Source organism: Pseudonaja textilis, chromosome 8 (assembly GCF_049901715.1).
Source record: "Pseudonaja textilis isolate UNSWEBS1 chromosome 8, rPseTex1.2, whole genome shotgun sequence".
NCBI classification, from domain to species: Eukaryota; Metazoa; Chordata; class Lepidosauria; order Squamata; family Elapidae; genus Pseudonaja; species Pseudonaja textilis.
The window spans coordinates 6,321,008-6,346,707 of NC_141997.1; the positions used below are offsets into that span (position 1 = coordinate 6,321,008).

General features: G+C 37.9%; 2 protein-coding genes across 3 annotated transcripts in view; one reads left to right on the plus strand and one right to left on the minus strand.

Moving 5' to 3' along the window:
• Positions 1–8,194, plus strand: part of ACOT9 (acyl-CoA thioesterase 9) — a 35,578-nt gene extending 27,384 nt beyond the window's left edge. The window contains exons 14-16 of the mRNA XM_026714197.2: positions 1,004–1,091; positions 4,122–4,272; positions 4,665–8,194. Coding sequence (XP_026569982.1) covers positions 1,004–1,091; positions 4,122–4,272; positions 4,665–4,729 — 304 coding nt within the window. The 3' untranslated portion in view covers positions 4,730–8,194. The remainder of the gene's footprint in view (positions 1–1,003; positions 1,092–4,121; positions 4,273–4,664) is intronic.
• A 6,662-nt stretch (positions 8,195–14,856) lies between these two features.
• On the minus strand, positions 14,857–21,784 carry PRDX4 (peroxiredoxin 4). Of its 2 annotated transcripts, XM_026714225.2 has the most exons (7): positions 21,449–21,784; positions 19,242–19,359; positions 18,281–18,397; positions 17,754–17,876; positions 17,285–17,415; positions 16,020–16,054; positions 14,857–14,973 (listed from the first exon to the last, which is right to left on the minus strand). In XM_026714225.2, exons 1-7 carry the CDS (start codon positions 21,738–21,740, stop codon positions 14,923–14,925), a joined length of 867 nt encoding a protein of 288 aa, XP_026570010.1. In that variant the 5' UTR covers positions 21,741–21,784; the 3' UTR covers positions 14,857–14,922. The 2 variants fall into 2 exon arrangements, with proteins under 2 accessions (XP_026570010.1, XP_087794326.1); XM_087938200.1 differs by lacking the exon at positions 18,281–18,397.
• Between the last annotated feature and the right edge of the window lie 3,916 nt (positions 21,785–25,700).

The following is a 25,700-nucleotide window of genomic DNA, read 5'->3' on the forward strand; positions in this document are numbered from 1 at the left end:
ACTATCTGTATTGGGTTCACAGAGCAGTCAATATTACCAATTCAAGATTGTGGCAGCTGTAAGAAACAATATTTATTTAATAAATAAGCAAGTATCATTGCAATAAATTCAATAGCTATTGATGATGTTACTAGACAGTGTGTAAGGAACAAATATCACCAGTGCAGAGAAACAGAGGGATAAGAAGGCTAAGAGTTATTGCTAGCTGTAGGGAGCTGCAGTAGAGAAAAGACAGGAGAAAAGATAATTTGCAGATAATTAGTAGATTATGTTGATGGAAAATTTGAGTCTATGTTATCTTACAAAGTTGCAAAGTTCTTGTGCTCCCTGGAGACATTCTTTTTTAGGTGTACCCTTTAGCATTTGATCAAGTTTCACTTACAAAGGAAATTATTGATATCATATCCGATGTTACCATTTATGTATTTTTGCATTCAAATGTAGGGATGTATGCTCTTGGCACTGGTGGAAAAGAAAACAAGTGCAGTATAAATCAAATAATTTTTAAGTAGAAAATCATGTTATATTTGAATGGTTGTAGAATTCCACCTTGTTTTTAAATAACATATATCTGTTGTTATTTTTACTCGTTGTAAAATAGCTTATTGAATAATAGCTTATGAACTGTAAAATCAGCTCCTTGGATGCTTAAGCTGATTATAGCTTAGTGAAATAATGAAGTCTTTATACTTACTACTGTGTGTATAGTATACTACAGTAAGCAGTTACGAATTTGAGCAGTAATCGAGGATTCCCTCAGATTTTCTTTTATTGGATTGACATGTACACCTGGGAATCTGTAGTCCAAAGAGTTTGGAAAAGATGTATAATTAATGTCTATTTTATATACCGTACTAATGTTTTATATTATTAATACATTTCAGGATCATAATAAGTTTCTAACATGGAATATAATTTAAAATATAAAGCAATACATGTACATCTTTTAAAAATATGTGTATGTGTAAATATGCATGATTACATTGTTTTTTTCATATACCAGAAACTCCAGACCTTATGTGGTAGCTGTAGATGATATTATGTTTCAAAAACCAGTTGAAATTGGATCCTTACTATTACTTTCTTCCCAGGTAATAGACTAAACATATTAATAGATCAAACTACTTTAAAATGTTTGGAATACTCCCATCTTTGAACATTAAGAAGTTGGATAAATACTGATCTTCTTTAAATATGAGAAGTCCTTCACTTAAAATGGAAATTGGAATTTGCGTGACTGCTTCACTATCAATCTCTGCAATCATGGTTGCTGTCGTTAACTAAGCTGCACATGATTGTTAGGTAAGGCAACTTCCTGCTGACTTCCTATAACCAATGTCATTGGGGAAGCCAGCAGGAAGTTGCAAATCCCATACTGGCTTGTAAGGTAAATGATTGGTGGAGGGGGGGGGTTGGGGAGGGAGGAAGGGGGTGTGCAGAATTATGGGAGTGGGTGTGTGAAGGTACAAGGTATGTGCAAATGGCCGGCACAATGCAAGCACAGAGATGCTGGCAGAGAGTATAAGGGTGGGGAAGACTTCCCCAGTAACTTGCAACCTTCCTTGATGTCTTCTCCATTGACTTTCTGCGGAAGCCAATAAGAAAGGTTGCAGATGCTGTCTATGGGGATTCTCAGTAATCCAGGTCATGGTTGTCCCAAAGGTGCTTTTTCAAGAGGGAACTGGACTTTAAAAGAACTAATACGTATCAAGGAAGCCAAGTGATGGGATTCAGCCAGTTACTAATGGTTTCTGCTGGCTGATTCCACCATTGGCTGGCCCTACCCCACCCCTCTTTCCCAGCCACTCCTTGCATGGCTAGCTTTTCCACCTTTTGCCAAAAGGCTGTTTCTGAGGGTGCTTGTCTTGCAGCTGTTTCAGCCTTCTGGCGTGGCTCCTTTAAGAGGAAGGTTTCCAAAGAACGGGGGGTTTACCATAGAGACAAGGAGTTGATGCTCACAAGAGCTCGGGTGGGAAGGTGAAGAATTGGAGGGATTCCCCCCTCCCCATGGAGCTGTGTACAGGGGATGTTGGTCAGTCTGCGGGCAAAAGTATGAGGGGCGAGGAATTAAGTTGTTAGCACGATCAAAGTTGGGCCCAATATAGGAGAGACTGTGGGGTTAGTTTGGCCAGGAAAATTATTCCCCCCCCCCCGGCTATCAAAGTGGATCCTGGGCACTGTGCTCCAATTGAGAAATGGGAAATGTAGCGATCGGTCGGCACAAGAGAAGGAGGAAGAGCAGGGAAAGAGGGAAAGTGGCCTCTTCCTTCCCTTGCATCGGCCGCTCCATTGCCTATTTTTCCATTGCAGCGCAGCACTACGGATCTTGCTCTACCCACCACCGCCCAGATGCCCTTGCTTCCCCCATTTCTTTGCCTACCTGATTTCCAGCTCTGTTGTGTTTCTCACTGTCATGTGCAGGGAAACAAGTTTGTGGGACTAAAAAATAAGTTCACTCCTCGCAAGATCTTTTTGTTGTTATTGTTGTGAGAAGTTGAATTTGATCGATAGGAGTTTTTTTAGTCCCACAAACTTTTGTTTCCCTGTGTACGACTGCAAGAAATGCAACGGAGCTGGAAATCAGGTAGGCAAAGAAATACTTGGGTGAAGCAAGGGCATCTGGGTGGTGGTGGGTGGGGCAGGCTCTTCTGCCCACAAAAACCTCGTATTTGATGGCGCTTCAGTGCCTGGCCGGCGGGGCGCTTTCCCTCTTTCTTTCCTTCTGTCCCAGCCACCAGAGACCCCTGGAGTCCCTCCCCAACCCCGCCTGGCCCAAGCAGGCACCACTCATGTGAGTGATGTCAAATTAGCTATGCCCACCCAGTCACATGACCACCCAGCCACACCTACCCAGCCAGTCATTAGGGAAGAGAACCAGTTATTAAATTATTTGAATCCCACCACTGAAGGAAGCTCACAGAATGTATGTCTATCCCAAGTGGGCCTTCAACAAATCTCAAAAAAGACTCTACAGGAGCTCCTCTATAACAGACAATGAAGAGAATAATAAACAAAGCAATGTCATTCCATACATTGCAGGAATATTGAAAAGTTCAGGAGAATCTTCAGCCAACACAACATATGTGCACACTTCAACCCCCAAAATACACTAAGGCAGAAGCTTGTCCACCCCAAGGATAAAACAGCCCGACACAAACTTAGCAATGTGCTATATGCAGTATAATACAGTGAGCCTTGTGCAGATCTGTACATTGGGGAAACAACCACTTCATAAACATATAGCACAACATAGAAGAACAAACCCATCAGGACTAGATTCAGAAGTGCATTTAAAAAACGAAGGCCATTCTTTTGAGACAGCAAAGTCCACATTTTGGACAGAGAGGAAAGAGGGGTCAAATAGGGCATCTATGTCAAAATTGAACAGTCCTCTCTCAACAGAAGGGGGGGATATGACATCATCTATCTCCAGTTTACAACACAGTCCTTTCAACAGTTCCAAGAAGGCTCCACACCCATTTGCACCATTCAGGTGATCCTGATAACACAGATAAATCTCCAGGCCTTAATGACTCTCTAAAAAAATGCAAATGACCAGCTGTCTACAAGGAGTACAAATCCTTCCATTCAGAGTTTGAGGGGATCTTGTAGGTCTTCTAGTCCAACCTCCTGCCCAAGCAGGAGATCCTACACCATTTCTGACAAATGGCAGTCCACTCCTTTCTTGAAAGTTTCCAGTGATGAAGCTCCCACAACTTCTGAAGGAAAGCTATTCCACCGGTTGATTGTTCTTCAGTCAAAACTGAAGAAGCTTCTTGGATGAGAAGTGAAATGTCTTCAAAGAAAAACCAGAAAGTCCAGTTGCCTCTTGAAAAAACACCTTTGTTGCAGATGGTGGTGATGTAATAGCGAGGAGCTTGGCAACCAGTTGGAAGTGTGAACTAGTTGCCAAGTGTCCAGATTGTGATCACGTGACTAGTGAGGCGCTGGGATGGCTGGAACTTCAATGACCAGTTGTAACCAATCCTCGTAACTTTGAACTATTGCTGAACAAATTGTTATAGAGGAGGACTACCTGTAATAAAATGTCATGCATACTTTATTCATTTTTGAAAGTTTATACCCAATAACCAGGTGATCCTAATTTTTAATTTTTAAAGGTATGTTATACTGAAAAAAATAATATCCAGGTTCGGGTGCATAGTGAAGTGTATGATCCAGACACCAGGGTACACCATACAACCAATGTCTTCCATTTCACATTTATGATAGAGAAGGAAATACCAGATGTTGTTCCCAAGACATATGGTGGTGAGTAGTCATTTCAATATCTCACTGTCTATGTGAATAAAAAATTAATTTATAATCAATGAATTTAAAAGTTGTGACCTTTAGAAATATGATCCTGCTTGTTTTTTCTCTCTCTCATAGCTTCATTTATCTGGTACTATAGCATACTAATCAGCTTTCAGATTCCTCTATATTGATCTTCAGTTTGTTCAGTTTGTATTATACAAATTATTTTATATTAAAGAACTAATTAAGCATTCTTATGTTGAAGACGAGAACACTTGTTTTATCTATCTGGAAAGAGCAGGCTTAAAAAATTAATATGTAAAGAAAATTATGAAAAATAAAAAAGCCCTGAGCTTTCAGTTGATTATGTGATCTTATGAAACTTGACATTCTTGCTTTTCTTTCAGAATCTATGTTGTATTTGGATGGAAAACGGCACTTTGATTCAGTTATGAAAGAAAACACAACATAGGATCTGCATAGAGTTATAGCTTTGGATGACCTTGGAAACTTCAAACATAATGGTTATCAGAAAGAACAGAAAAGTATTTTTACCCCCAAAACTTAAAACAGTACAGAAATATTATAAAGGTTTTAGATTTCTATCAAAGTATTTTTGTTACTATTTATACAAATATTTTAATGTTCTCATTGCATATATTCTTCATATGTTTAAGCATAAAACAAATATAGAATATCTTGCTGAGGGTCCAATTATTATTGGGATGGGCAAAATATTGTGTAATAAAATAGCCAGTAGCAAAAAGAAAAAAGCTACTATTGAATAGGACATATAGAAAATAGTATAGAACAATGCTTCTGAATATCTTTCATATTTTTAAAAACTTGTACATTATTTCAACGTATGCAAGATAAAGTGGGGACACTATATTGGGCCAATTAAGATATTTTCCCCTTTCCTTTTGGATCCATAAAAAATCTCATTGTGCTGATTGGTAGTTGTTTTTTAAGTTTTTTTTTAATTACCGCGTTTTCCAAAAAAAATAAGACCCACCCCCAAAATAAGCCCTAGCTTGATTTTTATGCATGCACCTACCAACAAAAATAAGTATAAGTCCTACTCCAAAAATAAGCCCTAGTTAAGATCCCACGGCTGCAATGGCAGGAGGGTGTGTGGTACTGCCACGAGGTCAGACGAAGCAGGTGGTGGGGGAGCAGTCATACGCACCCTGGAGCTGCGTACCTAAGGACCCCTGCAGCCAGACCACTGCAACCTCCCCCACCCATTCAATGACCTGGCTAACAGCCCACCTCTTCCCTTTCACTCCCCTCCCAGGTCAGATGCCATGCTATGGAGGATGGGTGTGGGAGGCTCGGTCTCTTTACCTTGTCCCTTTCTGCTGTTTTGGAGCCAGGGGGAAGTGACAGTGAAAGGTCTCGATCACCGCTATGCATCAGCCATGTCAGCTGCTGGAGGGGCTTTTTTTTTGGTTCCTGCTGCCACCTAGCAGAACACCTGCCTGGCTGTGGCTGCTGCCTCCTCCTCCCCTTGCTGCTTTGGTCCTGCACCACTGCGTTTCAGTACTGGTAGATGCTGGCCTTGCCCTCTGGCGGGCCTGGGCAGCTGCTAAAGAGAGATGGGCCCATTTTAGTGCCTGGAGCTTTTGGGGAGGGGTTTACCTTGCCACCTGATTTCCAGCTGGCACTGCTCAGGGGAGGCTGCCTGTGTGCCCCATTCTGTGCTGCACCCTAGAAGCTGGATTGAAACTGGCTTCTCTCTGGAAGGGTGAAGTGACCCAGGGGTAGAAGGATGTGACTTTTTGCCTGGCTCTTTCTGCCTTTCCGTTTTCTTTTTCCTGGATGGACATTCTGCCTGGTTTGTCTTTCGCTTTCTTTTTCACATAGGTGGTGAGCACATGGGAGCCGCAGTTGGATTAAAATGATTTTCTAATGCTCAAGGAATCTTGAAGATACTTTTGAAACTTCAGAGTTTTCACAGAAAAAACTAATAGCAGCATATAAGCGTCTCTGAAAATCAGATTGACTTGCCATCATTATTAAAATTTATCTGTAGTATGATGTTGCAGATGATTTGATCCCACACAATTAGAAAACAATGATTCTGATTATTTCCTGGCATTGTAAGAATAGGGGGAAAAATCACCTGAAACTTCTGAGAAGATCTAAAATATTCAGGGGCTTTCTTGACAGAAAAATAATTACAAAAAACTATGTCTCAAAGTTTCAAAGTTTGAAAACCATGTAATTAAAATAGACTGAGAAATATCACGACCTTTTATGTACATCATAGTAATGTTTGTAGTTTATAAGGAAATATGGACTCTGATTTTTTAAATCTGAGTTATTAATACTTTCTAGGCTATTAAATAACCCTTTTATATTTAAGTTTACCAACATTGAGTAAAATGACTAATAAAACTTGAAGCAGATATTTGAATTGCAAATTACTTAAACAGGATTAACTAGGGGCACTTATTCCAGCTTTTCACCTGAACAATATTGGCAACAGGCTGGAGTGCTACTTTGCTCTAAGACCATAGAAGCATCACTGAATTTTCAGTAGGTAGGGGTGTGCAGGTATTTATTTTGTAACATTTTGTTTCCATGTTCCTGTACAAATAGCTCTCTATGTTCACAATTTCTATTTTTTTTTACTTCAGGATAGTTCTGCTGTCATTAATAGAATACTTAGTATGAATGAACTGCTTAAAGCTAAATCCAAGTGAGACAATGTTTGTGTCATGGCCCCGTCAGAGCCCAAGTTCGTGGAAGAAGATGAGCCAGAGCTGGGGCCAACCGAGGTGGAGGGGGCAGCGTTAGCTCCAGTGTAATATGGGAAGGAGTAGGATGAGGCAGCCCCAGGTCCTTTGGGCCTGGGACAGCTTGCCAGCAGGGAAGAATGGGGGCAGGATGTCTGAGAAAAGGAGAAAAGAGGGCAGGCAGTGGAGATGAGGAGCGATAGAGGTCAGGTGACAAGGCTGTGTTGCCTCCGTGCCCTGCCCTGGGTCAACACAGTTTGTTAATTCTGCTTCTTAGATTTTTTTACATGTTTCCTTGAATAATTTTTAGAAAATATTGATTTATATCTAAAAACAAAACATGTTAATTAGTGGATCTTATGACATGACTGAAATATCTTTTGTCTGAATCAAATATACTGATCAATCATGTTCAAGTACAATGCTCTGTCTTTGTTATGAGTTGAAAGCTCCAATTAATGGAGAATACAGTCATCCATTTCTTCACTAAATGAGCTAATAATAATACATAGATCAATGGCAGACTCAGAATTATATGTTATGAAAAGGTCCAAGATGATGGATTTGGTATTTAAAAATTTAGATTGCTAGGAATTAATATAATTTAGAAACCATATTCTGTTTATTTTTCTTTTGGTTGGATTTTAAGGTCATTAAAAATGCATGCTAAGTTCAAAATAATATTGGCTACAACTATGGAAATTTTCAAGTGTCAATTCTCTTCTAAAAACCACTGTGAAGATTTTGGTAAGCATATCAAGTATAAGGATCCACTATATGGGATCCACTATATTATTTTCCAAAATCTCTACAACACTGTTTAGTTGGGGTAGCTTTTTAGAAGCTGGAATCAAGAGATTACTCTTAAGTGAAAGTGTCAGAGACAGAACTGATCATAAGTAAAAGAGCAACAATTCTACTGCAGACAGTTACATCTGTGTAATTTATATGGTGGTTTATTACTTAACAGGAAATTACTGTTCCTTTAGGTTCTCTAATATATTTGGTTTCTTTAGAAGCATTTCCTGATATTTCTTAAGATTTTTGCTTTTATTACAAGTTTTTCATTAGGTCTTTCTAGTTAAAGCTTGCTTTCAGAAACGAGTTGGGAAAATAAAACTGATCTTACACATTGGAATACTGCTATTGAATATTCTGTCTCTTCATAATAACCTAATAAATATGTAACAATCAGATATCCATCCATCTCCATTTTTATCCTATAATTGTTTGAATTAGTTTCATTTATTAATGCTGATTATTCACTTGCTAATAGTGAAACTGAATTGTTTGGAATATTTAATTTAGCTATTCCATTCTCTAAACCATAATCATGATCCTTATGAAATCATTAACTTAAATTTAAATTTGGCATTGACAGGAAATCATTTGGAAATATCTCTGTACTATAGTATTTGCAAGCTCAAACTATCTGTATGAGGTATATGTAGTTTCCAACTGAACGTTTATTTTCTGCTCACTACCGCATTAAACATTTTCAAAATTCTCGAAACAATAAGATCCTTAACAATATTCAAATTATATTAAATATCAGGTTCATTATTATGAAAGGCTTCAAATTTTATTTATTTTAAATATTTATATAGCAGCTGAAACTGTAAATAGCAACCCTGGGTGGCATGCAGAACAGTAAAACCAACAAAAAAACCCAAACTACAAATAAAAGTTTTCAGAACAGTGAGAAGCACTAGTTATAGAATAGTAATAATTTGAATAATTATATATTCTATAGTCCAGTTGCAGCTTTTAAAAAGGCATCATTCTACTAAATTTGGGATATCACTCCTTAAGTAAAATTGGAAAGCTTTTGTTGCTAGTGGTAAATCTGGATTATACTGGTTCCTATAAACATCTGACCGTCCGTTACAGATGACTGCAACAGCAAAAGTGCATTGCCTTTTCCATTAGTCAGGAATGCTATGCTTGTGCAGACTTTATTTTTGCTTATACTTGTACTCCACATGAGTTTTTATAGCAGCCAATATCTCTAGAATGTACTGTCAAGGGGGATTATTCAGAGTCTACATAAATTGAGAGGCTGAAAGGGATTAACTAATGCATATTTATATATATCTTTTTTTCCATGGGGCCAAATAACAAATGTGTCATCGATATATCTTAGCCATAGTTTGGGTTTGTGGGTGGCATTGGCTAGGGCTCTGGATTCGAATTCTTCCATGAACAGGTTTGCAATGACGGGTGACAGTGGTGATCCCATAGGGGCTCCTTCAATTTGCTTTTATTTTGTCCTCTGTATATGAAATGTGTTGGTTAAGCAGTGTTCTGCTAGTTCCATGAGGTGTTTGGGTGGTTGGTATTTAATTGACAGTCTGGTGGTGGAAGCCTGCACTCACAAACAAAAAAATCTCCACACCACAAGCCAGGCAAACACCTGGGCACAAACAGATCCCCCTGATACCTCCAGCTCAAACACACCCCAACCAGGCACCCAGATGAAACCTAGCTTCCTAATAAATGATAGCCGTCCGTTTACTTGGAGCCAAGCCACACTAAAAGCCTCCAATACAGGAAACACAATGTTGCCAGCCAATCAAGACAAAAAAAAGCTACAAAACAGACAAGATATTAGAAACACCAATCAATCAGAACACAGAAAACTCCAAGACCAATAAACACAGACCAAGACTCCCAACCAATCAGGATGAAGAAAAAACCATTCTGGCACAGCAGTAGGCTAGCACCAAATTTAAAACAGAAACGGCTGTGAAAGTCTGACAGAAGCCTGATGATGGCAGATGAGATTCTGCTGAAACGTTGCTACAACTTTAAAAGCACAACTATAATGACGTGGGAAAATACCCAAACAAAGCTGAATACCATACATGTAAGTACCTGCGAAAACTTAAGAAAATTATATATACACACACACACACACTTATACATATATACACACACACATATATACATATACATACACATACACACACATGTTTTCATAGATTTTCACAGGTACAGGTATGTAGGTCTAGGTGTGTTCAGGTCTTTTCCCGTGTAAGATTAAGAGTATCTTGGCAACGTTTCGACGAGGTCCCACTTGCCATCCTCAGGCTGGTGCTTTCAGCTTCGTGCCAAAAGAGAAACATCTCCATAACATGAATAGACGGGACGATACCTCCCGCCTACCAGACATCTGGAAGCTAGCCCTCACCAACAAATGAGTCCCAGCCATGAAAACCAACACCAGACCCAAAACAACACGGGACATCACCGCCAATCCCACTCATCAGACCCAGGCCCAAGCCCATCCTATAAAAGAAGGACAACCACCATCCAGAAAACAGACCACGGCTGCTTCGCCAGCTGTCGTACCCGACCCCAAAACCAAACAAGCTGACACACGTGAGGAACACAGATCCAGACCTCAAACTCAAAGCCAGACTAAAACCCAGAATGCTACATCACAGCCACCCGCTCAGGATATCACATCAGAAAACTCAGGAAATTACACCACAAGAACTCAAGAAGTTGCAACACAGCAAATGACCCAGGATATCACAGCACAAGACCAAGGATACCATAGCAATAAGTCTCACAAGGTCATCACACAACCTATTACTCAAGCCGTTACTACACAGGAGGCTAATGGAAAAGAGATCAAAACACAAACGACCCAGGAGATTACAATGCAGGACCCAGGAAACCACAACAAAATAACTCTCAAGCCCATCACACAACCCATTACCCAAGCCGTTAAAACACGAGAGGCTAATGGAAAAAAGATCACTACAAATGACCCAGATTACAGCACAAGATCCAGGATATCTCCACAACAAAACTCACAAGGCCATCACACAGCCCATTATACCAACATCAACTCCATCAACCAATCAAGAGGCAGCAGCGCAGCCAAACAGCCCAGCACACCAGCCCCCATCACCAGTATTTATAGAGACGGCAGCTCCGATCACACACTGCTTGCACTGGCACGAAGCCGAAAGCACCAGCCTGAGGATGGCGAGTGGGACCTCACCAAAACATAACCAAGGTACTCTTAATCTTACATGGGAAAAGACCCGAACACACCTAGACCTACAGATTATATATATATCCTGATTAGGGCTGCAGGGGTTTACTTTGGAATTTACTTCACTTGGATAATCTCTTGGATTCAACCTTAGGTAAGTGTTCGTCCTTGCACATGGCTTTTAATTAAGTAGAAATAACTTATTTATTTGTCAAACATGTACAAGATAACAAGTATAGGTATGAACATAAACATGAACAAAGGAAGTAAATACAAATAAATGGGGACAGTAAGACAGGGACGGTAGGCACGCTGGTGCACTTATGCAAGCCCCCTTTAAGGACCTCTTAAGAATGGGGTGAGGTCCACTGTAGAGTTTGAGATTGAAGCTGTAACAATGGAGTCGGGTAGAACATTCCAGGCGTTACCCACTCCGTTGCTGAAGTCATATTTTCTGCAATCGAGTTTGGAGCAGTTTACCTTGAGTTTGTATTGATTGTTTGCCTATGTATTATTATGATTGAAGCTGAAGAAGTCGTTGGCAGGCAAGATGTTGTAGCAGACAACTATGCTTAGATTGGACCGCAGGCAGCGCAGTTTCAGATTGTCTAAGCCCAAAATTTCAAGCCTGTAGGCACAGGGAATTCTATTATGAGTAGAGGAGTGGAGTACTCTTCTTGAGAAATACCTCTGAACCTGCTCAATTGTGTTAATATCCGATGTACAGCGTGGATTCGAGATGGACGAGCTGTATTCAAGAATTGGTCTGGCAAAGGTTTTGTATGCCCTAGTTAGCAATTCAATGTTACCGGAGAAGAAGCTTCACAAAATAAGGTTAACAACTCTTAATGCCTTTTTGGCAATGCTGTTACAGTGAGCTCTGGGGCTTAGATCATTTCAGATGAGTACTCCTAGGTCCTTGACAAAGTAAGGGTCGCCTACGAGATTTCTGCCCAATTTGTATTTGATGTTCTGATTTTTATTGCCAATGCGTAGGACAGAGCATTTTAGTTGAAATTTGGAGTTGCCAATTATGTGACCATTCTGACACAGTCAAGGTCTCTTTGTAAGGCAGCAGCATTGTCAGTGGTGTTAAATAATTTTATGTCATTGGCAAAGAGGACACTGCTTTTAATACGTTTGCATTGGTGTTGATGTGAAGCAGAAAGAGTGCGGGTCCTAAAACACTGCCTTGGGGGACACTGCTGTCAACTGGTACCCTCCCTATTTTGACTATTTGTTGCCTGTTTGACAGGAACGCAGCTATCCACTTGTACAGGGATCTGGAGATGCAGTAAGAATTCAGTTTCAACAGTAGTTTGTCATGTACCACTGAATCAAAGGCTTTGCGGAAGTCTATGTAAATTGCATCTATTGCTTTACCCTGGCCCTGGTCAAGATGTGTAGTCCAAATGTTTCTGCCGTGTAGGAGTTGCAGATTTCAGGACAAATTTTTTCTGAAACCAAACTGCTTGTTAGAAAGCAGGTTATTTGTTTCTAAGTGGAGGGTGATGGATTGGTTTATAATTGATTCCATGACTTTACAGGTGACGCAACACAGTGAGATTGGTCTGTAATTTTCTACTAGATTAGGCTCTCCCTTTTTAAAAATAGGTATGACCGTGGCTAATGACCATAAGTTGGGCAACGAGCTGCTTCTAAAAGATACCTCATAGATTGTGCACAGAGGTTCAGCTAAGGCAGTGGCAAGCTTTTTCAAAAAGTAGGCACATATTCCACTAGGGCCAATAGATAGAACTGGCTTTAGATTACTTAGTGCCATTTCAACATTATCTACTGTAAAATCAATATGTAGTAAATTATTACAATTTGTTGTGGTACAACTAGGAAATGTGGGGCAGCAGCCACTGCTGTCAACGAAGACTGAACTGAAGAACGTATTAAAGAGGTTGGCCTTAACAGCCTCATCTTACTAGATAGGCTCTTTTAGGGGGTGGGATAGTTTCTGAGTCTTTCAGTTTGGCATTTACGAAATTATAGAAGGCTCGGGATGCGTTCAAGTTTAACAGCTCTTCCTCCTGTTTGCAATGGTGATTGGCACACTCAGCCTTTATATGGCGGCATAAGGTTTTGTAGCAGTTTTTAAAGTTAGCTACATAGCCAGTTTTTTTTTCTAGCCAAAGAAATTTTTTCTTGGATTGTAACTTCCTTATTGTTATGAGTAATTTATTTTTTTTATTTTTTTTGGCTTTAGGGGTTATTTTAGGTATGTATAGATTAATGACACTATTGACTTCAAGCAAAAAAGTGTTATAATAGTCTTCTGCAGTTATACAACCTGTTAACAGAAGGTGCCAATCAAGAGATGCGAGGTCGGCAGCTATGAGATTTAACTTAATACACCACTTCATAGTGCTTCACTATTTCAATTTCCCTCCACACATGCATTTTATATTGTAGCAGAACAACTAATAAAAAATATGGCTATTCCATCATCATACACAGCTCTAAATCTCCCAGTTTCCTTGCAAGGAGCAACTGTACAGAGCATTTGCAGGTGATTGCGTGACATCTTGTCAGGAGAGATATTATGAAAAACCAGTCTACTTGCCAGCTCTTTATTCTATCACAGTCTTCCTTTTAATAGAGTTAACTTCAATTCACCATATCCCTCCTGGACCATCTTTTTGCTCAAACTGTGATCAAGTATTTTTAAAGTACGTGGATTCACATACTTCCTTTTTTGATCATTTTCAGAAATTTTTTGTTTTAAGATCCTTTGGATCAACATGTTTTACAGCACAGGGTGAGTTTTCTTCAGTTCTAGTGAAGGAACTTTTAAATACAAATTTAAGGATCTTAAATATTTTTTGGAATAAACAGCAAAAGGGTAATGAGAACTTTGATTTTGGAAAATTGCAAACTAAGAATCTGAAATAATTGGAATTAATTATTTTACTTTCCCCATGGGAGAGTGCTTTTGTTTTGAATTCTCTTTAAAAAAATTATAGGATGAGACTTTGAATGTTAGCTGCTAGAAGGAAACAGAAGATACTGAAGTTTACAATTAAAGGAGAACACTTACATTAACATAGAATGGAACAAAATATTTTAATACTAGTCATATTAAAAGAATTTTTTAACAATGGACCCAGAATTTGATTTTAAGAATGTCTGTCTCTATAGATAGATTGTATTTTAAAGATATTATGGAAGAGGAACAGGTTTTATCAGACAAAACTCAGACTGATATGGTCAGGATTTTAAAATAACAGGACACAAGAATCATATGGAAAAAGTTGCCACACTGGACATAGAAATAAAATTGGTTGATGTCTTAATAATTAAAGAGGACATACAAATACAAACCAAAAGAATTATCTGGAAAATTTTCCAATATTGGATTTACAAAAGATACTTGTTTAAGGTTTGAAGAATTTTCTTAAACGGGGCAAAGAAAAAATGAAATTAAGTTCTAGGACATCATTTGAAGGGACTAAAATTAAGATGTTAGAAGTAAAAGGAAAGAATATATAGTTATCTGATGTTTAAAATAGGTACATTATTTGCGGTAACATTTAATGAACCTTTGCTGATCAAGATTGAACAAGCTTTAAGGATTTGTTTATAGTTAAAAGATAAGATATGGGAAAAAGAGATTATTTGTTGTATTTTAAAAGAAGGTATTACTGAAATTGTTCATGTGATGAAGACAGAAGTATTTTATATATGACTTTATAAATTTACTATATTTTGTTTCTTTCCGTTTTTCTATTTGCTTTCTTTACTGCATTTTCTTTTTATTCTTTTATTTTACTTTGTTTTAGTTTATCTTTTTAATTGTAATTTTAATAAAATTACTATAAAAAAGGACAGAAAATCCCAAGGAAATTACCAAAATTAATGGAATTTTATTTATAATGTTTAGTTGAAAGCTGTCTGTTTAGAAGAAAGCAGTCAGTTCACTTTACCAAAATACTTCAATTTTCCAGCAGGATCTGGAATTATCTGCAAAAGAAAAAAAAGTAGTACTATCAAAAGACAGTCTTTTGATAGGTTGGTTTTGAAAAACTATATTATTAATCTATAGCCTAAAATTATTTCTTACATTATATATTTAAAAAACTTCATTTGCAACTCTTTTCCTTATCACCACATTTTCAAAGAATCTTCAGATTGATTTAAAACAGATACAGTTATCAACATACCAACACTCTACATTATGTTGATCTTATATAAATTCTACTTTATTTAAAAAAGGGAAATTATAAATTCTTTAATAGCTATTTTGGCTCTTCGCTTTATTTAGTCCCATCCAGCCTAACTATAAGTATACTTACAATATTCTCTTTAAAAATGGCGATGGCCAATGCCAGTTAAGGAGTTTTGTAAAAATAAGAAATGATAACATAGGTGGGTTTTTTTAAGATTTGAGGAAGGCATGCTGATAATGGCAGAAAAAAAATGCCTAAAACATAATGGCTCAGGTGTTTTTGCAATCTACATCTAACTCAAATAATAATTTTCTGTTGAAGTGCTATAGAATTCTATAGAAAAATTTGGATATTAATTCAATCTACAATATCAACTCTTAAGAAAATATTTATATAAGTGGCATACTTCTTTTTGAAATATATTTTTCCAAATTCAAAAAATGAAAAATAAAGCATTAGAAATAGTTTGCTCACTCTGAATTTCTATCTTGACTGACTGAATTGAAAACTGCAATAATTTCTTGATATTATAACATTTGCATGTGGTGAAGGAATTATTGCCACATGCTTCAAGCATACCTGAGAGAAAGTTCAGCATTTGAATAGATGTAAATAATTAGTAGTTCAGGTCTGGCATAGGCCCTAAATGCCACTATGCCAAGCAAGATGACAGGGTAATGAGATGTACCTAAAGCGCGTAAAATGTCACAGTAGTATTGCAGCAAACGTTCATTCTATTTTTAGCATATGGGTGACATTTCCCTATGTGACATTTTCTGTTAGGACTGTGTGTGTTAATAGGCATTTTTCAAATGGTAATGCTTAAAAAATACAACTTACTGTTTCACTGCCTGGTTTCCAGCCAGCAGGACAAACTGAGAAAATAATGAAGATGTTAATATATTGGTTAAAAATTAACAAATAAACTTGACTTTTTAATCTTGTTCTGTAGAATTATTGAGGACAAGTATCTACTATAAGGATTAAAAAAATATTTTCTGCAAATAAAAATTTGACTGTGAAGTCCTAATTCTAAGTACGCAGGCCTACTAGGCTGAGAGTTTTTCAGATAGCCCTTTGTATCTAGAACATATATTCTAGGATATAGGCATTGCTTCAGCACTAAATAACATTTTAGTTTATTTCTTCATAAACTTATTGAAGATCAAGAGTGATATAAACATGAACATCTCATTTTTGCTGTGCATATGTATAAAGATCTTGTTTTCTAATTACATGAATGTTTAACCAAATTCAAAGTTAACTTCTACATATTTTATTATGCTGTAATTCTTAAACCAATGACTTGTTTCTGGGTACATGTGTTTAACTTCAACACACAAAGAAACATGTTATGTATTTGAATATTAGTAATATGTTTTACAAGCAGAAAATGCAGTTTAGACAATGAAAGTAGGTTATCTATAGCACTTTCCAATATATTTTCTCAATACAAGCAAAATACCCCAGATTCTCCAGTGACATAGATCAGAAATATCAAATTAAACAGTAGGTACTTAGTCGTTCTGCTGATCAAATGTGAATAATCTTGATGAAGATGTCAAAAGGATAGATTACACATTTGACATAGATTTGATACCATCTGTGGCAGTGTCTATTAGTAATGATACCAGTTTAATGGTATAGTTCTGGTTATTATGGATCTATGAATATAAGTAGGATTTTTAAAAATCTGAATAACGATATGAAGAAAGGGAATGCCTACTGCTTCCCTTTTTTGTATAGTGAGGAGAAAGATACTACAATTTCAGGATTATTCCAGTTTGGAATTTTGAGGGAATAATGAACCATATTCCAAGTGTTATAACTTTGTATTTAATTACTGTTACTATCAAAACATTTATTAGACTTTTATCCCATCTTTATTACTTTATAAGTAACTCAAAGCAGCGAACACACATAATACTCTTTCTTCCTCCTATTTTTCTCACAACAACAAAGCTGTGAAGTAAGTTGGACTGAGAGAGAGTGATCAGCCCAAAATCATCCAGCCAGTTTTCATGCCTAAGACAGGATAGAATTCAGAATCTCCTAGTTTCTAGGCCAGCGCCTTAACTACTGCACAAAACTGAATAGAGAAGTACCTTCTCCATGTTTGTCAGTATATTGGAATGCTTGTATTAGACGAAGGGTTTCATCTACTGATCTGCCAACAGGAAGATCATTCATTGTTATTTGTCGAAGAATTTTCTTGTCATCAATAATAAACAGACCTCTGTGAAAAGGTGAAAAAAATGAACAAGAAAAAAAATCATTTTTGAAAACAGCAAATGATGTATCTGCTGCACCCTTTATTATACCAGATCTTTTATACTAGATCAAAATTATTAAAAATCCTCTAAATGCTTTGTACTATGTTTAATTCCACCATTATTTGAACACATAGATCTGGGGTTACTAAAACAATTTTGGTAATTATTAACTAAATAATTAAGTGTTGCACCACACAAGATATAATAACAAATATTTGATTTAAAAAGTTGAGCCATTCTGTATTTCATTTGTCACTGCTGCACTATATGTATAAAAAAACCAGAATAGTTAATATTATACCTAAGAGCATGTCCTTGGTCCTCTAGATAAACTCCATAGTCTTTTGAAATCTGGTGTGTTAAATCAGAAAGAAGAGGTATCTTCACTGGTCCAAGTCCTCCTTGTTTTCTAGGTGTATTTATCCTATTACAATAAAAAGTAGCCAAATATTCAGTTAAAGCATTATTTTATACTTTACATTGATCTTGTATAGATAATTATTGGTATCATAAATAAACATGTTCCCAAAGCATATTTAATCACAAAAATGAGAATTCAGTTCCATTGTATAAAATTAAGCAAAAAAATTCTTAATGAAAGAGTGAGGCACCCTGTGGTTCTCACCCTTGTTGAGATACCTCAATGTTATTTTCATGACTCATACATACAATTACTTCAGATAAATTTAAAATTTATGGCATAAGGATTATAAATTGAAATCCTATTGATTTTATAATAAAATTTTCAGGTATCACATTTTGAATTTTACAAAGCTAAATGGTTAACTACCAATTTGTATAAATAAAAAGATAGGAAAAAGAACGTACCATGCTAAATGAGTGAACTGTGAATCTACTGAGCAAGCTACCACTTCAGCATCAATTGCTCTGAATTCTTCAATTCTGTCACTAAATGCTATTATTTCTGTTGGACACACAAATGTACTGGAGAGAGATTGAAATTAGATATTTTAAAACTGAAATAATAGTTTAAATGCTGTATTATTTTAAATGCTATATTACTAATGCAAGAATATCTTTTCCATAGTGTTTAAGAAATTTTTTTGAACTGTACCCTTATTATATTGGGTACTAATATTCTATTGTGAACATTTCAGACAAGTGCTATGCATGGGCATATCCTTACAGTGCCAATATAACTGCGTATTTTATGACATTAAGATATTAATAAGCACTTATTCGGTAACATAAATAAATCAATTTCACATATTCAACTTTTTTCAATATAACTTAGTAAACTTCTGCAATTTTACAGTTGCAAGAATAAGTAAAATATTTTGTGTATATTCTAAAATCTGTATCACAGATTTATATCTTCCATTTATTATCAATCATGCTTAAAATAGCCAACAATGATAGGTCTTCAAAGCTGGCCATTTTCAGTACTATATATTCCTTCTCCCATTTTAATGTTTTCAGACATTAAAATGTGGTGGCGCAGTGGTTAGAAGGCAGTACTGTAGGGCTAGCTCACTGCCCACTCCAGGAGTTTGATTCTGAGCAGCTCAAGGTTGACTCAGCCTTCCATCCTTCTGAGGTCGGTAAATGAGGACCCAGATTGTTGAGGGACCAGATTGTTGATGCTCACTCTTTAAACTGCTTAGAGAGAGCTGTAAAGCACTGTGAGGCAGTATATAAGTGCTATTGCTATTCAACATGGGGGAAAAAAATCCCTTAATTCCTTTCATCTATTTTTTTTGTCTATGTATGGAAATACCTATTAAATATTTTTGCTTAATAAATATGATGTACTAACACATTTGCTTACAAATCAAGAGGATAAAAGAAGAAAATAACGTATTTTCCTTCCAAATCTGCTAATTTCAGTTCTTTAAACTCTCCATTGATGACAGCTGTTCCCTCCCAGTCAGGTGCTGGTTTAGAAACTAAAACAACAAACAAAATATGAAAACATTTAAAATCAACATTTTGATTTTATTTCAAATAAATAATATATAAACAGTGGTGTCACTCAAAGTGAATGGGTAATATTTTCATTCTAGTAAATGAAAAGTGCAATTTTGTTTCAAAAACTGAGTAGTAGGCAAATTTTTATACATTTCTTTTAACTTTTGCTTTTATTATTTACTGCAGCAAAATATAGAATTGTTAAACTAAAATAAATTCATGAATTATCAGTTTTTAAAACTGATATATGTAGAAATGCCATCCCAAATGTTTAAGGATTGAAAATGCTTTTATTGTTTGGAAATAATGGCTAAGCTTCATTCTATGAGGTATTATTTGGAATGTATAAAATAAAGTTAAATTATTTTAAAATCAGTTTAATTTTTTAAAAATATAGTAAAGGTTAAGCTATGTAAAAATAGTTGCCTAGTAAAAGTATTACAGACATTTATTATAAAGCACTGAGTGTCTTCGACAGTTGGCAATATTTAAAGTCTAAAATAAAATAGAAGATATTTGTGGTAATAAGGCTATGGATATTGCCTTTTTGTTAAGGCAATGAATCGAAATGTTGACAGTATATTGTCTGCTACAAAAATGGTAACTCTTTATGTTCATAGTGCTTAAATATGCTGACAAATTTCTGCAAAATATTACTCTTCACATGATTCAGTGTGTGTATATATACACACACACATACACACACAATTATATATACACACATATGTACACAAATTACATAAGTTTAATATATACACACAGAATATGTAAAATTACATAGAAGCAGGTACCTAATGCTACTGAAACAAAGATCAGACTTGAGATCATAACAAATAGAGACTGAATCATAATTTAGGTTAGAAAAGAAACACTAAATTCTTAACTGAGCAATTTTATACCTATCTATGTTCTTTTATACTTCCCTGTATACTCTCAGTATATAATACTGTAAGTTAGAAAGATAACTGAGGATGTTATTGGAACATGCTTGTAACAGAATATGTATGCAGTATGGATATTTTTAAAATGTCTAATATTTTAAAATTATTTCCCAAGAACTCTGTATTGGATTAATAACAATTTTTAATCTATAAAAATAGCTGTTTAAAACATTTGCCTATAATCTAATGATAGATGCAACCAAGAAATAAGGCGGTGTAGGAGTTTTGCAAATAATTCTAGTAAAACTTACAAAGAAAGTCAAGTAGGTATATGTCAGATTAAAAGAATAGGTTTTATCTGTCGTGCCATTTAGTTAATTTATTATGAACTCTAATATAATTAGTCCTTGGAATTTCCCATGAAACATTAGAAATTTTTAGAAATGTATTAAGTGTAGTAATATTTTTCTACCATTTCAGAACTAGGCCCCAAACAAGTGTTTCTTGCGTCTTTATATGGTTGGTTTTTCCTGATATGTCCTTTCTCTGAAGTTTTACTTAGCAGGTATTTGGAACAACATTCAATATTTGTGATTTCTGTTCAATTTAACCCATTTCTTCTCTGCTCATTCTGGCTATCAAAAAGTTCATATTTCAATCCTTTTCTGAGTTTTTGAAGAAAGTCTTTTTATTAGCTCCATATTGTTGTCATCATATATGACAAGTGAGCAAGAAGAGACTTGCTGTGACAACTTTTGTCCCGAAGGAACACTGGCATCACAGTACATATCTTTCAAGCTCTACCATGGGCTTTTGTTGTTACCATGCAAGGCATCTGCTTTCTCCCTAATAGAACTCCAGATGTGAACTTCCCACGGCCTCCCACCCTAAGCGCAAACCATTATTGGAGCCTGACTGAGGAAGACCAAATGTTCTTAAGGGCAATAGATCAGGCGCTGTGCGACAAGGATGGCCTTTCAAGTTTGCGGACTGACTCCAGCAACGACAGGAAGCCCAACTTGCAACAGGAATGGTACAGCTAAGGCGAACGGAAGAAAACGGGGCCATCGGGTTTTTCTGCCATTCAAGGACTGAAAAGACAAAGCAGAGGCTGACTCGGGCAGCTCCGCCTCGCCCCGTCCCCTTCTCTCGGCCATATGGCGCGGCGGCCTTTTTGTGCACTTACTCTTGGCCTTGCTGAGGTGGAGTGAATGGTCTTTGACGGGCACTCGCGATGCTTCGCCAGGATACACCTCGCCCCCGGCGTAGTAGTGGCACTTCTCGTCGCCGTAGCCGAAGCTCTGGACAGCCTCAGCGCCCCCCATCTCCTCGGACATCGTGGCCGCCAACATCAGGAAAACCATGGAGCAGATTGCTAACGGTTCTGACACGGGTTTCAACCGCCGGCGCCTCCCGCTCAGCCTCGCTTCCTCCTGGCTTTCGCTCGGCGGCCCGCGCGCCAGCCTTCCGACTTCCATGAGCCACACGTCTCCCTCACACAGCTGGCAGAACACGAAAGGGGAAGGAAGGGCAGGGGAGACCCGGAGGAGGAAGAACCAACCAGCCGAGCTGCTTTCTGGGGCGGGACCGATGGCCGTCCCACTCTGGGAGATGCGCAAACCCAGCAGCGGCCGCGCTTCGCTAGCTGTGGCGGTTTTGTGGGGACCCAGGAGAGAGAAACCTCCTCCGTTTTCTGAAAGTCATTGTTCAGGAGTTTAGAGGCTCTTCTTCTAAAACTACGCGGTTCGAATCTCGTGCTTTTAAATAGATTTAAAACCTAATATATCAGCGCTATTGATTATATGCCATCAAGTCAGCGTCGATTTTTAGCAATCACATAGGTAGATTTTCTCTGTGGAGATCTAACGCTAAGGTGGTCCTGACCAGTGCTTTTCAGCCTTTTCAAAGATTGTACCACTTTTAGGCATAACAATATTCGAGTACCAAGTATGGAAAGCCCCCTCCCCCTCCTAGAAGAATAAAATATTTTGGGCAATATTAAAAGAAGCAGAATATTATATTTCCCCAAAAGGAGAAATGGAGAAACATGTTCATAGAGGCAGAAAGCAGCCCCCAGTCTTTCTTAATAGCCCACAGCAGATGTGGGCCCTTAAGGAGTTTATTGAAAGAGGAAGCCAACTATATAGATGGCTCTGAAAGGATTAGAGAGTACACAGAGTGTGCTTAACTCATCGTTTGATTCCCTGCTGAGTTGAACTCCATTGTAATCTAATGTGCCAACTCCAAAAATAAAGCCTCTAGGTTAATTTGTTAGAATTTGCAGCATAAATTCATGTCCAGAAAACACACACACTGATTCAGCAGGATCATTAACTTCTTTATAAACTTATTAATATGAGTAAAGTTTACAATACCATTTACAGATTCTTTCAATGTAACAAGCAAATACACAGGCAGCAGCTCAGAGGGCTCAGAACAGAATTGGATTTCAGCAAGCAAGACAAGTTAGTTTTCAGTTTCAATTTTGAGCAAAGCACACAGAGCCAAACCACACCCAGTCTGTCAGCTCCCATTGGCTGGTCTGTTGCCATGCTTACTCACTTGTTGACTTTGTTAACCATGTCTCTGCCAGTTAATGAATATACTCTATCATAATTGCCAAGCTTAGCCTAGCTAAAGTAACTTGTGAAATACAAAATGTGAATTCTGCCTGTTTGTGTATTGTCAGCAACTTAATGTGAGATAGCACCCCCTAACAAAGCTCTGAAAATGTATTCTATGCTAGAAAATGTATTCCTTTTGCCTTCTAAGGTTCTTTGTTTTCAGAGCGCTGAGCAAATTATGAAGTTTGCATGATACAAAATAATATTTCTAACACTATGATGATCTGTGTAAATTGTGTAAAGTATAAGAAGTTCAAGAAAAAAGTTTTTGAAAGCGCCTGCTTTCCTCTCTGCCTTGCTGTTTAAGGTGGAAGATTAAAGGTCACCCAGTTTTGCTTTGGCCAAAAATAAAACTGATTATCAGTAGCCTCATATTCAGAGTTTCTGTCGCGACCACATAACACAAGCGACCAACAGGGCTCCAATGATGGTAGTGATCCGGAAGGGTGGCGATTCCGATACACCAGCAAAGATCCTGGAGAGTACACACAAAGAATGTACTGATGGGGAGCCGTTTTGTTGCAGACATGTTGATGTGTATGTAGCTAATGGTGGATTAATTAAGCTATGGGGATTGACTACAATGACTATGATTGGATAATGAGGGGTAATAACAGATAATACTGGGTAATAATGGGAAGTCTCTATAAATACAGGGTTCTGTTAAACTCAGGTTAGAGCTGATTATATTTATATTGCTTGACTGTCTTCTTGGTATCCTTGCACAAGAAAGAATTAAAAACTTTTGTTTTCCAAACATCGAGGAGCTTTGGTTTTCCTTCATCCATGCATTTGACCCAATGGACAGTTGAGAGGAAAGTCAGCTCTCTTCTTTCCATTTCTTATTCCTTTATGGCATTATGGCTGAAGGTGCCAATGTTGACGTGGGTTTGGTAGACACTTCGGAGGAGGAGGAGGCTGCTGCAGCTGGTGGAGCTGATGCATTGCCTGAGCAACCCTCAACCCAACTGGATGAAGCTATGGTTCCCGTTGAAGGTGTACAATTCGATAACGCAAGGCGGGAGGAGGATTCTCAACATGTAGTAAGGCTGAAAATCCGGAAAGAATGAAAATTAGGACTGGAGTTGAGGGATGATATTGGAGGGAAGGTTTCACAAGGGAAGCCTGCCACTTATTTGCTGCTGGCCTCTGGAACATTTGAAAAGTGGTGGGAACATCGGATTGCTGATGAGGACGAGTGGAGTACTTCTACCACCAGTTTAAATGCTAGTACTTTGGAATTGCTCCATGTCAAGTATGGCGAACTGAGTATTCGAGACTCCACCCCCAGAAGTGTTTGGGACAGTCCGGGGGGGCGGAATTAGAACTGAGGACATGTCCTTTTTCAGTTTAAGTGTGAGAGATAGCAAGGATATGAGTAGGAGGTCGGAGGAAGAGTTTTCTGCGGGAGTAGATTCATCATTAGCAGATGTAGTAGGAGTGTCTGGAGCTTGGAGTACAAGTTCTAAACTGGTAGGTTCAAGAGTAGACTGTAGAGATGGGCCGATGGGGGGTAGGCAGTCAGTGTCATCCTGGGGTCCGTCAGGAGTATCTGGGTATTGGCCCCAACACATGGTCTGGGGTTCACCTCCTATACAATCATCATTCGATGGGAACCCTGACAGGTTGGCATTATTTTTAAGCCAAGTTGTGAACCGTCTGGAATTATATTCCAATTGCTACCCTTCACAGTGGTCTATTATAGTTGCTATAATGGCGGTATTAACAGGTGATGCTACCGATTGGGTGGCGGAGTTGCACAGTGAAGGAATTGATCGATGTTGGATTGTTTTTGGATGCACTTAGGGTTCAGTTTGAAGATAGGTCGAGGATCCATCAGTATGAAGAAGCATTGATGTCATTAAGGCGGGAGGGGAGACCTGCTGTAGAATATTTGAGAGAGTTTCAAAAGTTGGCAACTAGGTTGCATACCTGGCCTGAAAGATTATTGATTAGGGAGTTTAAGTGTGGCTTGGACAAAGGATTGAGGCAAGCTTGTCTTTATAGCGGGGGTTCCCTCAGAAACTGGGGGAATGGTATAAAATGGTTGTAGAGTTGAATGTTGGGTTACAGGAATTTCGACCCACACTCGAGGGCCCCAGAAGACAGAAGATGGGAGCATTAACTCATTTAACAGCACAGGGAAAGATGGGAGAAGAGGGCAAAGGTAATGGTAGAGGAAGGGTGCCGTTGAGATGTTTTCGATGTCAAGGATTGGGTCATCAAGTGGTAGAGTGTCCATCTATAGACACAGATTATAGAAAACAAGTGGCTCAGGTTCCTGGCGCCACTATTAGTAATGTACAAGATAGTGGTATGGCACGTGGGGCGAAGCAAAGGTTGGCTAGCTCTGAAAGGTCTCAATGTGTGTTACAAAAAGCGGATACAGATATACTATCCAGTGGTCGTGAAAAGACACACATGATGGCCACCCACCCAGAGTAGTCTGGGCTATATGATAGTGGAGAGGACAGTCCAGAGGCTGATGATTTGGTGAGTAATCCCATATGACCATTTGTTATACCAGTGGTATCGGAGAATCAGATAAGCAAAGTAAGGGGTAGATATGGAGCATGGATTGACACTGGATGTACTAGATGTTTAGTTAGTAAATGGGTGGTTGATGAATTGAAATCACCATTGGAGGATCTGCCCAAACCTATGCAATTTGAACAGGTTGATGGTTTGTTATTGGGTGGGGGTCCTATCACTGTAATGACAACCCATCAAACTAGAGATAGGGAGTCATTGGGAGTTTACGATTTATTGTAGTACCAGACATGTGGGAGGCACTGATCTTGGGTTTAGTGTGGT

What these genes read in the sequence shown, in the direction of transcription:
- PRDX4 (XM_026714225.2), bottom strand. Translation starts at nt 21,740, where the DNA reads ATGGAAGTCGGAAGGCTGGCGCGCGGGCCGCCGAGCGAAAGCCAGGAG. An exon ending in TTCTTTTATCCTCTTGATTT is followed by an intron (nt 18,398 to 19,241) that starts GTAAGCAAATGT and finishes ATCTCTCTCCAG; the next exon opens with TACATTTGTGTGTCCAACAG. An exon ending in GGAAACCAGGCAGTGAAACA is followed by an intron (nt 14,974 to 16,019) that starts GTAAGTTGTATT and finishes TTTCTTTTGCAG; the next exon opens with ATAATTCCAGATCCTGCTGG.